The sequence below is a fragment of the Rhea pennata genome, chromosome 20, assembly GCF_028389875.1.
Source record: "Rhea pennata isolate bPtePen1 chromosome 20, bPtePen1.pri, whole genome shotgun sequence".
Lineage (NCBI taxonomy): Eukaryota > Metazoa > Chordata > Aves > Rheiformes > Rheidae > Rhea > Rhea pennata.
Window position 1 is genome coordinate 4316896 of NC_084682.1, and position 12276 is coordinate 4329171.

The window sequence follows — 12276 nt, forward strand, 5'->3', positions numbered from 1 at the left end:
GGTGGCCTTCACAATAAACAGCTTTTATTCAACAAGGCTCAAGGTCAGGCTTCCACTTATGAGCTTGGAGATAAAAGACTATCAGTAAACCAATAAAAATGGAAATTCAATTAATTCCCTAAGCAAGATTTAGGAAACTATGCTCAGCCTCTCCATCCAAGGACTTTCCTAGACCTGAAGACTCAAGTAGCAGCAACTCCCCCCTCGTCAGTGCACAGTCCCAAATACCAAGTATCAACCATGTCACGTTCCTCAGTGCTCCTCGCGTCCTTGGGGCAGAGTTTGGCTACAGCTCAAAAATCTTTTGCTGTCTCTTCATGTAGCCTTTTTGCACTTTGGGTGCATAACAGTGATTTCCCATGCACTGAAACCTCATTCATGCCACTGAGAGTACTTTCAAGAATGGGATGGTGCCTGTTCTTAGAAGCTGTTTCCCTTCTGCTCCTGGGCAGCCTGCCAGGGGACAATGCACCTGCACTGTCCCCAGAACCACCAGGACTGTGAGGATGTGAAGTTACACAAGACATGAGTAACACATACATTTTGTTAGGCTTGCTGCTGATACATGACAGTTTTCTATAGGGCTCACTCAAGACATAGTACATAAATAATAGGTTCAGCAACAACTTTCTTCACTTTCATACACATGTGATGAATGATTCCCTTAATTCACTTGCCTTAACTCACTGTTGAGGCACAACTGATGGTTTAGGTGTAAATTAACTGCAGTATTTTAGCAGGAGCCTGAGCCTTTGCTTGCTTGGCGCTTCTCTTCCTTAGGTTGGATTCATTTCCTTCTACCTCTTCAGTGGACTGGCTGTCTCGGAAGAAAAAAAATTGCAGCAAAATCAAGTATAGAAATAGGAACGCAGGAAGTGAAAGCCAGGTTACAGGACCAGCGCGTGGCTGACTGCAGATAACCCTCTCTTCAGTGGGACAGCATCTAGAAAGGCAGAAACAAGACTGAGTCCCACAGAGAGGGAGCAGAGCTCACTCGGGCCACTGGTGAGGTGCAGTAGAGGTGGAGGTCTGGCCGAGCTCTTGGAGATGGAGCTGGGAACATGCACTCACACAGAAAGCTGAGAACCAAGGCTCACCTTTATCACCACTGCTGCCACGACCCCCAGCAGGGCCAAAATGACCAGTCCCACTCGGCCCTTGTTAAATCGCTTCAGGAGGAAGAACTTGGCCCAGTCCACCTTCTTCTGGCTGCTAGGTGGGTACCGGAGTTTGTTTGCCCCCTCCATCTTCAAGTCCTTGATCAAGCAGGCCCGGCGGTGGGAGAAGGTCTCGAAGCTGTGCCGGCCATGGTATGCGCCCATCCCACTGTTACCTGAGACACACAACCCCAAAGGTCACGCCATGGGCTCAGTTGGCCAAACCTCTTGTGTACAGTGACAATTATCTCTCTTAAGTTTCAGCTCACAGTTCGCAGTGCTTCGCACGCATAAGAGCACCAGCTCTTTTCTCTCAGGGTAGAGAAGCAAAGAGCAGGTTTAATAACTAGGCTAGGAATAAATGAGGACCTACTCACTGCCTGAACCGCTGCTGGTAACTCAAGCTGGTTGCATGCATCTACCCCTGAAATTAGTACTGGCACCAGCTCTCCTCTCCTAAAGACCAGCTCTCCTCCTCCCATGACAAATTTACACTGGGGAAGGGAAGGGGGGAACAGGGCCTAGTTCTTCAAATAGTGGGATTTAACAAGGACCTTTGGTGACTTCCTCTCAGCAAACACCCAGGACCTCAGCCCAGTGCCCACAGCCTGGCTATCTCTACCACAAAGCCACCAATATGCATGTCCAATAGTGACATGCCAGGACCCTGTCTAAGGAGCAGGACAAACTGGCCATGGGAATTCAACCAGTTGCTTGTACACAAGCAGTTTTCATCCTGCACTCAGAGCACATGAAAGCCAGAGCTGCGCACGCAGACGTGCCAAAGGATTTTCCACTCGCTGCGGGCGCCGATACTGCTCCAAGCACCAAGGAGCCGTTTCCTGAAGGAAATGCCCACAGCAGCAGCTTGCCCATGGCCAAGGCCAGCTGCGCCAGCACGCCCAGGATCTCGTGGCTGTACGCATTGTGCCCGCACTGCAACGACCCAGAGCTCGGAGAGAGCGCGGCCGCGGCACTGAGCTCCCACACGCGCGGCGGCGGCCAGGGAGAGCTTGGTCAGGAGCACAGCGGGCATCGGAGAAAGGGACCAGGGCAAAGGCAGCCCTCGGCTTCCCCTTGGTGTGGCCAAGAACCACCTGCGCACAGCAGCAGGGAGAACCCCCCCGGCGGCCCGGACCTTGTGCAGATCCGCCTTGATGGCTCCCAGGATCTCCCGCTCCCTCTCGCGCACCAGCCGCTCCAGCGCCCGCAGCTGCTGCAGCCGGAACTCCAGCGAGCGGCACCGGCCCGACTTGAAGGCCGCTCTCGCTCGCTCCACCGCCTGCCGCATCCTCCCCACGGCTGCTCAGTGGTGTCAGAAGAGAGTAATAGAAATCATCTCACCATGGGGCCCCTTGCAGACTGCCCAGTTCAAGCCCCTTTCACTCTCATTTCCTACAAGTATTAAACTCTTTTACCCAATTCTGCAATCATGCATACACAACTTAAGGATCATTCCCTGCACTTTCCTAAAGCCTAATGGATACTAGGCATCACTTCGGAAACACCGTGTCTAAAAATATGCAGCTCCTGCTAGAGCAGGAGCTCTAGCTGTGGTGTGTGACAGATGCATAAAGACCAGGGCAACAGCTTTGCACAGGACTTCCAAGAGACCCTGCACAGGTGGCCAGGGCACAGAGCAGCCTCCTGGGGCTTTGAATACTGAAAGTTGGGCCACCACCAGGAAATGTCCCACCCTGTGCAAGGCTGGGATATGCTCTCCTTCTGGGTGGCCTCCTGCTCCCAAAGTGGCTTTTCAGGGCCCCATCTATCTCTGCAGGATCCAGGAACAAAGGGCAACTTCCACGGTGAAACAGCGTCTCTGAGGTTGGCTGATAAATCTCAGTCCATGGGTGCTTTCCCCTACCTTGCAGATATGGCTTAAAATAGCTCAGCTACCCTCCCCTCTGCTTACAGGTATGCTCCCAAGGAGCTGTAACAGACCATGCCACTACCTGGCTGGGCACTGGGCGGCAAATGGAGCTGGGTTCCTGTGAGCCAGCTTGTAGGAATCTCATCCCGTGAGGCCCTCATGGTCACAGGACATCACCGTTACAAAACATTGCTGAAGTTTCATTCTGCTATCTGAGAGCGGTGCTTTGCTTTTTAGGCATGACAAGAGATCTGCCTGCAGCCCCTACCTTATGAAATGAGATCCTGAGGTTTCCTGGCAACAGTTAAAATCTGCCTTTCTCTGTGCTCTTCTATAGCTGTGTAACACTGACCCAATCGTGACCAATAAAGGAGATGACTCATTAAAGAAAGAGAACAGAAAAGAAAGTTACCTTCAGAGCAGCTTCTCTCTCAGCTGATCTCCTCAGCTGACAAAGCAAGTGCAAACTGGCACAAGCCTTTCCCCGACACAGCTTGGAGCAATCTCTCCTTCCACAAGAGGCTCTGGCCCAGGCCCCTTGCTAGAGCCAACGCACCCTTTACCCAGATACACCCTATGCCATGAATATGCAAGGCCTTGAATCGTGGCTCCTCTGCGCACAAGCTGGGAGCTCTTGCTGATCACTCGGGATTGCTCATGCACAGGGACACCCGGCAGGGCTGCTGACAGGCTCTCCAGCGCACAGCGGAGCCACACCAGTGCTTGCTGTTCACCCTCAAGGGCACTGGGATAGCTGCATGTCCCAGGAAGACCAGCCAGGCCTGGGATCGTTGTGCTGCAGCTGCGGCCGTGACTCAGACGCCTGCACGCAATTGCAAAAACATGTGGCTTTGCCCAAACTTAGCGCACATGGCTGGTGGAGTGTTTTCACGTGCTGTGGGAGCCACTGGCAGTCAAGAAACTGAGCCTGCACTACTGTCCAGATCAGAACAAGCTCCAAACCAGCAGCTGCCTCAGGTGGGAGGCAGTCAGGCAGTCTATCAGAGGGTTCCTCCAAGCTGCCGTGAGCACAGCATCTTCCTAAGACTGGTCAATCTCCTCTTTCTCCCTCCCCAGGGAGATCTCCGTGCTGGGAGGGTCTGTGCACCTGCGCCAGCAGCAGAGGACACGTCCGTCTCAGCCTGCCACCCTGCAACACACACACAATGCTTGTCCAAGCCCCAGCCAGAGTCAGGAGCAGCAGAGGTGACACAGGATTCCCCAGGAGGCCTGCTTTATTACATAATTCTCAGTGTTTATTTAGTACTTGCAAAATATATTACTATAAAAGCTTAGCACAAGGATTTTCCCTGGACATGAAGAAATCCCATCTATTGCACAGTAGATATAATTTTCCACTATATATTGTCGAGAATTTATGCACTATTTTTAATTTTTCCTTCTTTTAATATCATGCCTTAAATTTCTCCAGCATCCACTCCCCAAGCTAGAACAGCTCCCGCATTATTTCCAGTGCAAGATTATAACTAACCCAGAGGCTCAAACACAAGGGAATACATTTTCTTTCTGTAATCATTTTTCCTTCGAGGGATCAGAGCAGGAACAGGTTCTTTCTCATTCCCAGTTCTCTAAACAGGCCTGTAAGTTGTTTTGTGCAAGCACAGGATACTCTTATTTGCAAAATAACGTGGTGCAAGTACTTTCTTCAAAATTTGTTAAAAGCCAATCAATTCTTATGGGCATGTCATGAAACCCAGATCCCAAACAGGGATGTGAGCCTGCATCCTCTGACCAGCTGTGGACAATTCCTGCTTTAAGGGATCCATGGATACTTCACCTTGATTAGTAGACAAGTGGGAACCTCACTAACTTTATTCATTCACTATTGATAAAAACGAGTAGCCAACATACTAGGAGCACATTCCATCTCGGACTAGTCACCAGAAGGCGGCTGTTACGAGCACAACCAAAACCAGAGATCCTAATAACTGTAGGGAAAACACTGTCTACTAAGGTACAGCTGAATGCTGAGATCGCTTATCACTGAAGAAAGCTGAGTAGCTTGGTGCAAGACAGAGCATGCATCCCTGGAAGCAGCTCTCTGCATGGCACGGGGTGGTAGCAGGCAGCACAGGCATCTCTTGCTCTTCAGTCCTCCTTTTGACAGTTTGTTACTGAGTGGTCCCTTATTTCAGCATGGCTTTTTAGTAAACATGAGTCCTGGTTAATGTCTTTCTAAACTTATTCTGTGTGCTTGACAGCTCACTGAAATAATGCATCACCAAAGGAAAAAAAAATGATTTCTCAACTTAGGAAAACAGATACCAAGCAAGCGCTCAAGATATGATTATGGCATGCTGATTATGGCACTTTCTCCTTTCTTCAGTAGTAAACCATCTGTGAAAACAAAACACAGCAACACCAACATCCTATGAAGGATTTGCTGAAATGAAACCAATCCCCTTTCCAGAACAGCCTGAAGCGAAGCCCTTTGCTCCCCTTGACTTCCCCAGTGTGCTGCCTGGCCCAGCTCGCCTGCCCCTCAGCATGCACTTACTGCTAGTTATCTTAAACACTGTGGGAGCTCCAAACACAGCATATGCCAGGAAGACATCATCCTCTGGCTCCTAGGGAAACCATCTCCAAGCTCCAGCTTCACTGCTCTAACAAAGCTTTGCTCAATCTCAAACCAAATCTGCATACAGTAAAAGAGAGAGTCCTACCTCACTGTAACAGCAACAGCAGTGCTTTGAAACCTGCTTCTCCTTAACACACACTGAGCCAGCCCAGCCTCTGAACAGCCAGCAAAATCAAGAGGGCTTTTCTCTTCAGCACAGACTGGTGATTCTGAGAAAACCCAAACGATTTCAAGACATCATGAGTTCGTTCCTTCGCTGGGGTGGCATTCATCAAGACAGCCTGCTTCTCTGCTGCTGCTTCAGGCCTGGAGCCAACTATTAGCTCTTACGCCTCCTCCTGGTCTCAAATATGCATGGCATGGAGGATTATTCTCCCCCGACTTGCACTTCCCCCTCCTGCACTTCCCTTTGCAGCAGTAACAGCACAGAGCAACAAACTGTAAGGCGGAGAGGCCTGCTCCACCCTGCCATCTCCGATTTCCTCAGCGGCTGCTCCCTTGGGCCTACTAAATCACCAGGGCAGGGACAAGAAGGATGCACAGTTGAGCTTTGCAAGGATCATCTGCTACTGCTTCATTTGCCATGTCACGGAGAATCAAGAGCAAGTCTCACTTGCAGTTTGAGATCTTCTCCCTCCACCTCTAGAGGCATCTCAAGTCCTCCAACCAATGCCAGCAGGCCTCTGCCTCCCATGGAAAGACAAGGACATTTCACCCTCCCACATCCCCCCACTGGAAACAGAGGGGGAAATGGAAACAACTCAGCTAAAGTCATACAGAAGCTGCAACTGGGTGAGAAACAGGACCTATTCCTAGACCTAGCCCTCACGTTCACAGCCACCCTTCCACATGGCTCTGCGGTACAAAACTCTGGTCTGCCACACCAGGCAGTGGAGCAGCTTGCACACTGCTGAAGCGAGCCCTAGAAACAAAGGCACTCCTGACAAAGCCGTCCAAAACGCCACAGCCTCCCCCATTGCAGGGAGTTCCTCACAGGCATCCCCCACCAAGGCAGAGCAACAAATGCCAGAGCAGCCTCGATTTTTCTAAGGACATTTGTTTTCTAGGTATTGCTTACAAGAATGGGAAATAAGTCTTGGTAATTTTAAATGAGCTAAATGTTGCAAAGGCCAAGACAGAGAAAACAGGGCAGCTAGGCTTTACAAAAAACTGCAGTTACGAAGAAGGAACACACAGAAGATAAAATGAACACACTCACGTAGAAAGCTGAGAACCAAGGCTCACCTTTATCACCACTGCTGCCACGACCCCCAGCAGGGCCAAAATGACCAGTCCCACTAGGCCCTTGTTAAATCGCTTCAGGAGGAAGAACTTGGCCCAGTCCACCTTCTTCTGGCTGCTAGGTGGGTACCGGAGTTTGTTTGCCCCCTCCATCTTCAAGTCCTTGATCAAGCAGGCCCGGCGGTGGGAGAAGGTCTCGAAGCTGTGCCGGCCATGGTATGCGCCCATCCCACTGTTACCTGAGACACACAACCCCAAAAGGTCATGTCACAGGCTTGGCTGGCCAAATCTTGGCTGCTTGAGGCCACCAGTAGGGCAAGTGGAAGCACAAGTAAATTTTAATTGCATTCCATCCACACTGCATGTCATCTATACCCTGCATCTTCCTCGTTGCAGTTTAAAAGTACAAATTCTCCTCTACATTCCTGCAGAGAGGACAATTTCTTCTCTTCTGCAGAACTTCTCACAGTCTTAAAGATGTCCATCCACCCTCCATTCCTCTTCTTCCCCCCACCCTTCTGACTAAGCAACCTCCAGTATTTCAGTGTGGCACTGTTTCCTAGGCCTCTGAGTCTTCTCTGGCACTCTGAGATTCAGCTCCCCTCCAAACCACCGCACTAAGGCTCCGAGATCTGACTGACACCAAGTATGCAGGGTTATCTGAGGAGTCTTGCAGGGTATGCCCCCTTCTCTGCCCCAGCACAGCACATACCCGTTCACAGCAGCAGAACACTGCAGCTGTGCAATCAGCTTGTGAACACTGTGACATCCAAACCCACTTTGCAAAGCTTCTACGCGCTGTTCCACAGCCTCTTCCTATTCTCCCTGAAGCTGAAGTCCTACCCCTCTTCCAGCAATTAGTGCTAATCACCCTGCTCACAGTTAACATTTTGAATGCACCTTTCACATCAGTCTGCACTAAACACTTTCCTGGGAACACAAGCCAGTTTTCCCCTTCTTTAGCCTCTCTCCTAATACATTTGTATTTTTTTTTTCTGGGTATTATTGAGGTCTGCTGCGCAGAGACCTTTCAACTGTAACAGGCACAGGAATATGTGGAACACAAATCAACCACTGCTGCACCCTGTGTCACAACATGCAGCAAATGTTTAAGGAACTCCAATAACTCACCGACACCACCAAAAGGCAAGGTTGCAAGGAAGTAGTGCATGATGACATCGTTTGCAGTTACTCCTCCACTGGAGGTTTCTGAGATGACTCTTTTGATTAACTAATAGGAAAAGAAACACATAAAAAAAGGCCTAAAGAGTCTACACCATGTAACTAACTGGGACTGGGAGAGTGGCTATAAGCCACAGGACCATCACAGTGATTTCTTGTTGCTGACAGCTCAGACAAGTTCCTTCTTTACAATGCAACTCAAGGTAAGAGGTAAAGTTCAGAGGGATGGAAAGCTGGAAAGCTAGGAACTCTCATCCCTAGCTGGAATTTACATGCAACTAAATTAAACATAAAAGGTTACGCAGTAGTAAATGGGTACCGTGCTCATCCTTCTATTACACAATGTGGTGAAAACCCAGAGCCCTTCAGTAAGCGCCCAGGAGACTCTTGCAGTGCAGGGAACACTTGCAGCTCACAGGAGCCAAACATCCGGATTCAGATACAAATAGGAGCCAAAAACAGGAGCTCCTCTGCGGGGAGCCGTGCCTGTGACCGGGCACGCCCAGCATCCAACCACCCAGAGCTGCACAGCTGGGAAGCAGAGCCCAGACCCACCTTCTTGTTGTTGGAAAAGACATACAGGGCGAGCGGTTTCTCCCGACAGTTGATGAACTCAATGGCCTCGTCCACACTCTTCACCGTCACAATAGGAAGGATGGGTCCAAAGATCTCCTCCTCCATCACCTTGGCCTCTGGGGAAACGTCGGTGAGGATCGTTGGTGCTGGGGAAAACAGGACAGCAGGAGTTGAGCGAGCATGGACGGATGATGTGGCCCAGTGCAGGACCTAGTCCTGGGCACTGCCAGGGTTCAACACGCAGAAGCAAGACACAGACACACACAGCCCCAAAGGGCACCCACTGCCAGCACAAGGTCCCTCTTCCACCCAGCACTTCCTTATGCCCAGCATATGCCACAGGTACCTATAAAGCAAGAAGCCTCATCAGCCTCTCCCCCGTAAGCAATCTTCTGCCCTTCCAGCAGGGCAAGGACCCTCCTGAAGTGATGCTTGTTGACGATCCTCTCATAATCTGGGGACTTTTTCACATCTTCCCCGTAGAATTCCTGCCGAAGGGCAGAGCAGGCGCAAAGGATGTTACAAACCTTCCAAACTGCTACAGTTCCAAGGAACAGCAATTATGTGAACTCAAAGGCAAAGTGTGCTCGCAGCTCTGTACTAATGGATGCAATTGCCAAGGCCAAGTAACTCCACGCTCACCTGCAGAGTCGTCTTAATATTCTCCACCACCTTGTCCTGGATGGATGGGTCACAGAGGATGTAGTCAGGGGCAATGCAGGTTTGCCCACAGTTCATGTACTTCCCCCACGTTATCCGCCTACGGCAACAAGGGAAAAGGTTTCTCCGCAGTCGGTCGCTTCCAGACCCTGCAGTAAGCGTGTGAGCGAGAACTGCGGGTCCAGTACAAAAGCCCAGAGATGTCTCCCAGCTCCTGCCCCACGCAGTCCCTGCCCCATGGCCGAGCCCCTGAGGAGGATCTGCGACTGCCTCACCTGCAGGCGATGCTCAGGTCACAGTCCTTGTCGATGTAGCAGGGGCTCTTCCCACCCAGCTCCAGGGTGACCGGCGTCAGGTGCTTGGCAGCTGCTGTCATCACAATTTTACCCACTGCAGAGCTGCCAGTGTAGAGGATGTGATCGAATCGCTGTGTCAGCAGCTCTGTCGTCTCGGCTACTCCTCCAGTGACCACAGGGTACAACTCCTATTGGGGCAGACACGAGCCTTACACGTAACTTGATTTAAAGCAATTACTATCAAGGGAGCAGCTCTCCAGAGAAACAGACTCTCTTACAAGCTGTTAGCATCTAGACAACGTCGGATAGCAGCAACAGAGACAATATCTACTTCTTCCCCCGAAATCAAGTTTCACTTGTCACAACATCCCCATTAAACAAAAGAAACGGAGACAGAGGCTGGGCCTGAGCCCGGCTCCAGAGCTACTTCCACACATTAAGACCTAGAGGATGTGACCCATGGGCTGCCTGCAGCTGCTAGCCCCTTCTCCAGCTGTACCCTCCTTTAAGGGGACGCTAATCCCCTGGGCAAAACTGCATAGTGGGACCACGCTGTCAGAGCAACAACCCGTCTCAGTGAGACGGTGCAGGGGACACAGGAACTGGCAGGTGAGCCGAGGGCAAGCAAAATGCTGCGCTACGAGCACGGACAGGCAGGACACGAAAACTGGAGGCCACCTGATGCCGAGCTCCCCAAGCAGCCCCTGATTCTCAGGAAGAGCCAGGTGCAGCCAGCACCCAGCACAAACTCCCACCAGCCTAGAGGTGACCAAAGGCAGTGCCCCAAGCAGCACCTGGGATGAGAAATACCTGCACGCCTGACACAGCAGCAGATGTCCACAGGATTATCACGTTGCAGTGGGATTGTTTAGGCACAGTAGAGCAGAAGAACACATCAACCTGCCTCCGTACTCTAAGACCAACCCAACCGCTCCCATACTGCTTGCCTACGCGCCGTTCAGAGAGAGCAGGTAGCTGCGATGCCTCCAAGCCGCTGAGGCCTTTCAAGAGCACGTTCTCCAGGACAACCACAACATGAGACACAGGGCCGCACTCACCGGGTCGATGTACCGGGGGAGGAGGTCCGCCACCAGCCGAGCTGTGTGCTCGCTGATCTCCGACGGCTTCACCACCACCGCATTGCCTAGGAGACGCCCCGGCACGGCGGTGAGCCTCCCCGCTCCTCTCCCGCCACCCCAGGGCCCGCGAGGGCCGGCGCCCGCGACGCGCCCCCACCTGCCGCGATGGCCCCGATCAAGGGCTGCATGACCAGCACGAAGGGGTAGTTCCAGGCCCCGATGATGAGCACCACCCCCAGCGGCTCGGAGCAGACGTAGGCCTCGTCCCGCAGCGTGAGCAGGTTCCTCTCCGCCGCCCGCGGGGCCGCCCACGACGGCAGCCTGTCCACGGCCAGGGCCAGCTCCGCCAGCACGCCCAGGATCTCGTGGCTGTACGCGTTGTGCCCGCACTGCAACGACGCGGAGCTCGGGGAGAGCGCGGCCGCGGCGCCGGGCTCCCGCACCCGCGGCGGGGCGCGGGGCGCGGGCAAGGGCCCCGCGGCGAGGGCGGCCCTCGGCTGCCCCCGGGCGCGGCCCAGGCCCCCCCGGCGGCCCGGACCTTGTGCAGATCCGCCTCGATGGCTCCCAGGATCTCCCGCTCCCTCTCGCGCACCAGCCGCTCCAGCGCCCGCAGCTGCTGCAGCCGGAACTCCAGCGGGCGGCACCGGCCCGACTTGAAGGCCGCTCTCGCTCGCTCCACCGCCTGCTGCATCCTGCCCGCCGCGGCTGGCGGAGGCGGCGCCCGCCCCGTCAGAGCGCCCGGCACGGCCCGGCACGGCCCGGCACGGCCCGCTTGGCGGCGGCGGCGGCGCGGGGCGGACGCGGCCCCCTCCCGGCCCGGCGCTGCCCGCCCGCCGCTTCCGCCCTCCGCCCCCCGCGCGATGGGCGCGCCCGGCCCCGCCCCGCCCCCCCCGGCGCGGAATGGAAGCGGCCGGGGCGGCGCATGCGCGCGGGGAGGTGTCCGGGGGTGCAGCCTGGGGGGCTGTGCGCAGGGAAGGGGTGCAGCGTGCAGGGAGGGGGTGCAGCGCAGGGGTGCAGCGTGCAGGGAAGGGGTGCAGCCGGGGGGGGGGCTGTGCGCAGGGAGGGGGTGCGGCACCGCGTTGGGGTGCAGCCTGGGGGCTGTGTGCAGGGAAGGGGTGCAGCCGGGGGGGGGGCTGTGCGCAGGGAGGGGGTGCGGCACCGCGTTGGGGTGCAGCCTGGGGGGCTGTGTGCAGGGAGGGGGTGCGGCACCGCGTTGGGGTGCAGCCTGGGGGGCTGTGTGCAGGGAGGGGGTGCAGCACCGCTTTGGGGTGCAGCATTATCGAGTTAGGGAGCAGCGCTGGGGAGGGGGGGTGCAGGGCAGGGCAGGGCTCGGCTCGGCTCGGCTCGGCTCGGGGGAAGCTGCAGGTCTTCCCGGCAGAGCCGCCACGCCGGGCGCTGGGGCGGAGGAGAGCCCCTCGCTGGGCCAGGCCCGCGGGAGACGGGGCAGAGCCGGGGGAGCGGGGCAGAGCGGCAGCGGCGCCCGGCAGCCGGAGCCCCTACCTGGATGGCCGGGGGGGGACGCGCTGCTCCCGCCCGCGCCGCCTCGCCGGGGTCTCGGGCCAGGCCCCGGCTGTGCCCGGCGGAGCCCTGCGCCGTGCGCGAGCCTGGCGGC

At 54.7% G+C, this 12276-nt stretch overlaps 1 protein-coding gene across 4 annotated transcripts; it reads right to left on the minus strand.

The window, feature by feature from the left end:
* Positions 1 to 850: 850 nt before the first annotated feature.
* ALDH3A2 (aldehyde dehydrogenase 3 family member A2) lies at positions 851 to 11441 on the minus strand. Of its 4 annotated transcripts, XM_062592562.1 has the most exons (11): positions 11203 to 11441; positions 10822 to 11053; positions 10644 to 10729; positions 9565 to 9773; positions 9272 to 9389; positions 8976 to 9117; positions 8609 to 8775; positions 8003 to 8102; positions 6875 to 7110; positions 5715 to 5838; positions 4261 to 5388 (listed from the first exon to the last, which is right to left on the minus strand). In XM_062592562.1, the coding sequence occupies exons 1-10, from the start codon at positions 11353 to 11355 to the stop codon at positions 5758 to 5760; spliced, it is 1524 nt and encodes a 507-aa protein (XP_062448546.1). In that variant the 5' UTR covers positions 11356 to 11441; the 3' UTR covers positions 4261 to 5388; positions 5715 to 5757. The 4 variants fall into 4 exon arrangements, with proteins under 4 accessions (XP_062448549.1, XP_062448547.1, XP_062448546.1 ...); XM_062592565.1 differs by lacking the exons at positions 4261 to 5388; positions 5715 to 5838; positions 6875 to 7110 and adding exons at positions 851 to 943; positions 1098 to 1333; XM_062592563.1 differs by lacking the exons at positions 4261 to 5388; positions 5715 to 5838 and adding an exon at positions 1180 to 1333.
* Positions 11442 to 12276: the final 835 nt, after the last annotated feature.